Source organism: Dama dama, chromosome 20 (genome assembly GCF_033118175.1).
Source record: "Dama dama isolate Ldn47 chromosome 20, ASM3311817v1, whole genome shotgun sequence".
In the NCBI taxonomy this organism is placed as follows: Eukaryota; Metazoa; Chordata; class Mammalia; order Artiodactyla; family Cervidae; genus Dama; species Dama dama.
In genome coordinates, this window is record NC_083700.1 from 96,603,814 (window position 1) to 96,607,448 (window position 3,635).

Here is a 3,635-nt window from a genome sequence, read left to right on the forward strand (position 1 = left end):
TCCCTCAATCCTGGAGGATGCTGGCTGACAGCCCTCCTCCCCCAAACCCAGCTCCTTGTCACTTCAGAAAATCAGAAATAAGCCTTAGTGATTAGAGGGAGACGCGAGTGAGATGGGGCTTAGAGGCCCAGGCTCAGGGAGGTGTTAAGAGGCGAGTGGGACTCAGAGTATTAGGGGGGCAGAGTTAATAGCTTCTCTGGATACCCCTCCCCCCAGGACTGTGGTACCCAGGGGAGGAGGGAGAAGGAGAGGGAGAAGGCAAAGGGATGAGAAGATAATGGGGAAGAGAGTGGAAAGGAGAGGAAGGGAAGTAGGAGGTGAAGAAAAAAAGAGCTGATGGGAATGGGGAACAGAGAGAGAAAGAGAGGAAAGGCAGGAGGGATGGGATTGAGGAAGAGGAAAGAGTGAGACATGAAAGTAAAGGACAGGTGAGGGAAATAGATGGGAAGAAGAGAAGTACAAATTAAATCACAAGATGTCATTTTGCCTATTTGGTTGAAAGATAATTTTTTTTTTATTTTTTTATTTTTTTTTTAAACACACATTATACTATTTATATAAAATTCAAAAAAATACAAAACTTAGTACTTCATTCAGGGATACTTACATATGTTGTAAAACTGTAATAAGCAAGAGAATGACAAACACAACATTCAAAATAATAATTATTTGAGGAGAGGGCACTTTTAAAATGCCACCAATATTCATTTCCTAAATTGGCTGATTGGTACACAGACATTTATTATTCTTTATACCTTATATATACATGATTGTGTATTTTTGCAGGTATGAAATACTTCATTAAAAATAAGGACTGAAAATATGAAAGACTTTAAAAATGAAAACTACTGATTTATGTATAACATAAAATTAGTGTAAAAAAGTATACAAAGAAAATGTTCAATTCTTTATTGTCCTTCAGCGCCCTACAAAATCAGTGTTAATCTAAAAGGGCCATAATCCTACTGTGAAAAAAAAATAACAAGCAGAGTCTTTAACTGCTCTGACACGAAATCTGAACATCTGGTACTCCAAGTTATACAAGAGTAAATATATTAGCACTCATGTCTGATTGATCCACTTTCATCTGTACTTGGATTTTTCTTTATCTTTGGATTTCCTGGGACTCCTGCTTCGGTCTCTCTTTTTACTCCTTTCTCTTTCATAGGGATCTGCCTGGTATTTGGATTTGTGACTGTTACTATAGTGGCCATCCCTTTCTTGAGATCGGCTACGACTTCGGTCCTGAGGTCGGTCCCTCTTTTCACTCTTCTGCTTCTCCCAACAACTTTCTTCTTCTTCATAGTGACCAAAGCCCATTTCCCTGTAGATATCCTGGTTGGTACTTTTGATTGGCATGTAGTCCTCATCTTCTTTTTCTTCAGAGCAGTGGCGGGTCTTCTTCTTGTGTTTCTTACTTGTGTGTGAGTGACTCGCCTTCGCGTCTTCTGCCTGCTCATCCAGTACAAGTTCGTATTTGGCGTCCTGTTTGGGCTTTACTTTATCTTTCAGAACCAAATTAGATGGTTTATCCTGTTCTTTTTCATACTCCTTGAAATCACTCTTGGTGTATTTCCCACCTTTTCCTTTCCATTTAACCTTTGCAACAGACTGGCTAAAGTCCACATGTATTCTTCTGTCATCTATAAGCACATTGTCCATTTTGAAGAATGCTTTCTCACAATCTTCTTCTTTTTCAAATTCAATAAAAGCATAACACAGGGATTCTCCAGTCTTCCAATCCCGGATAACTTCACAACTTCTTATTGGCCCAAATCTTGAGAATATTATCTCCAGATCTTCATCTGTGGTCACTGGATTCAATTTACAAACAAACAGCACATTTTCTGGAGGTTTAATATCTGCATCAGGTAGGTCTCCCACCATTTCTAGTAGAATAGCTTGAGTTTTGGCCTCTTTTTCAGCCTTTATTTCTTCTACTTCTTCAGCTGATCTCCCTTTGAAATCATCAATTTCTTCATCTGCTCCAATTCGACCACTATCTAGTTGTTCTCTTGTAGGTTCTGGTGATCGATCAGGAATTAATAAATCAGGAGGATCATCAAATGGATCATCTAAAAAGATAATTTTTTTAAAGATAATAGCCAGTGTTGATGAGAGCAGAGGAAATGGAGAATTGAGAGTACAAATTGGCACAGTCTTGGAGGTTCTGGAGGTGGAGAGCATTTTGGCAGTAATTATCAGAGTTTTAAATATGTATTGCCTGGGGCCAAACAGTTCCATTTGTGGGCATCTACCCCACAGCAATGCTGGCCTCTGTGCACAGCCGTGGAAGGACAGAGGGGGCTGCTGCAATGCTTGTCATCCCAGACCTCAGAAACAACTCACCGTCCATCTGACCAAGTACATTATGGAGGAGCCACACCGTGGATTACTATGCACCCAGGAAGAAGGAAGAACTCTGCTGATGTGGAGAGATGTAGCGGATGTATTGTTCAGTGAATAGAGTAGGTCATTAAACAATATGAATAGTAGGGTTCCAATCTTAAATGTTTAAAAAAGAACACTTAAAACTACATGTGGTGTACATGTGTGAATGTATAGAATCAAATATCTGAAAGGAAAGAAAACCCCTGATTATTGACTGTGGGATTTATGGGGCAGGAGGCAGGGTGGGGACTTAGCTTTTCACCTTGTATTCTTTTGCATGATGTTTTTACAATGAGGTTTTTTTTTTTCCAAACCATGTATTAGTTATGTACTAGTAATATTTAAGAATACTACTTTTTTAAAGAGGGCTGTGGAGGGAGGGGAGGGCGGGAGAGAAGACTGGGAAGGATGGAGGCAAGAACAGGAGAGAGCTCGAGGCAGAGAGCAGAGAGGAGGACAGGAGTAGCAGGGCTTGAGGCGTGGGAAGGGAGGGGGGCTACCACCAGGCAGTGCCCCAGAGTGCTCAAACTCATTCCTCACCCCTTTCCCCATCCCAGAAAATCTGGCTGAGGCCTGAGTAATTGAAGGCTAATTGGGTTTTAGTCTTGTTAATGCTCCTGCGAATGAATGTTTGCAGTGAGGAGAGCCAGTCGATCCGGATAAATGACTCCCTGTGGGACTCCAGGGTGGGAAGAGACACAGAGGAGGGAGGGCCTTATGGATGAAGAGCAGGGGCGCAGAGTTTTTTAGCCCACCCTGAGGGGAAAGGGGTGTGCAAGAGAAAGCAGAAGAGTCCTCAGACTTTTGTGGGGTAGGGGAAGTGGAAGGGAAAGGCCGGGTCTGGGGCTGAGCAATAGTGGGTCAGGGTTCAGGCAGGCAGCAGAGAGGACCCCAGGAGGGAGACCAGGGCCGATGAGCCCAGCCCAAAGCCCACAGACTGTAGGTCTGCTCTCCAAACGGAGTGAAGTGAGAAGTCTGGCCACCAGAGAAAGGCATTGGAGGTGCCATCGGGGTCTCTGCCCACACTCAGGAGCGGGTCGTTTGGCTCACAAAGGGATGGGCCCCTTTTAGAACTGTTCCCTGGACTGAGCTGAAGTAGACCCTTCACACCTATTGGAGCATCCTGTACCATCCACACCACAGCCCTCCCTCCCAAATTCCCCACCACTGAGTCCAGTCCAGGAGCCGTCCAGCCAAGAGGCAGCTTGCCCACTGGGAGGGTCTCGGAGCCTCGCCCTTCCCTA

General features: G+C 43.8%; 1 protein-coding gene across 1 annotated transcript; it reads right to left on the minus strand.

The window, feature by feature from the left end:
* Positions 1–747: 747 nt before the first annotated feature.
* Positions 748–2,356, minus strand: LOC133039996 (peptidyl-prolyl cis-trans isomerase-like 4). Its single transcript, XM_061119755.1, has 2 exons — positions 2,350–2,356; positions 748–2,075 (listed from the first exon to the last, which is right to left on the minus strand). The coding sequence occupies exons 1-2, from the start codon at positions 2,354–2,356 to the stop codon at positions 1,084–1,086; spliced, it is 999 nt and encodes a 332-aa protein (XP_060975738.1). The 3' UTR covers positions 748–1,083.
* Between the last annotated feature and the right edge of the window lie 1,279 nt (positions 2,357–3,635).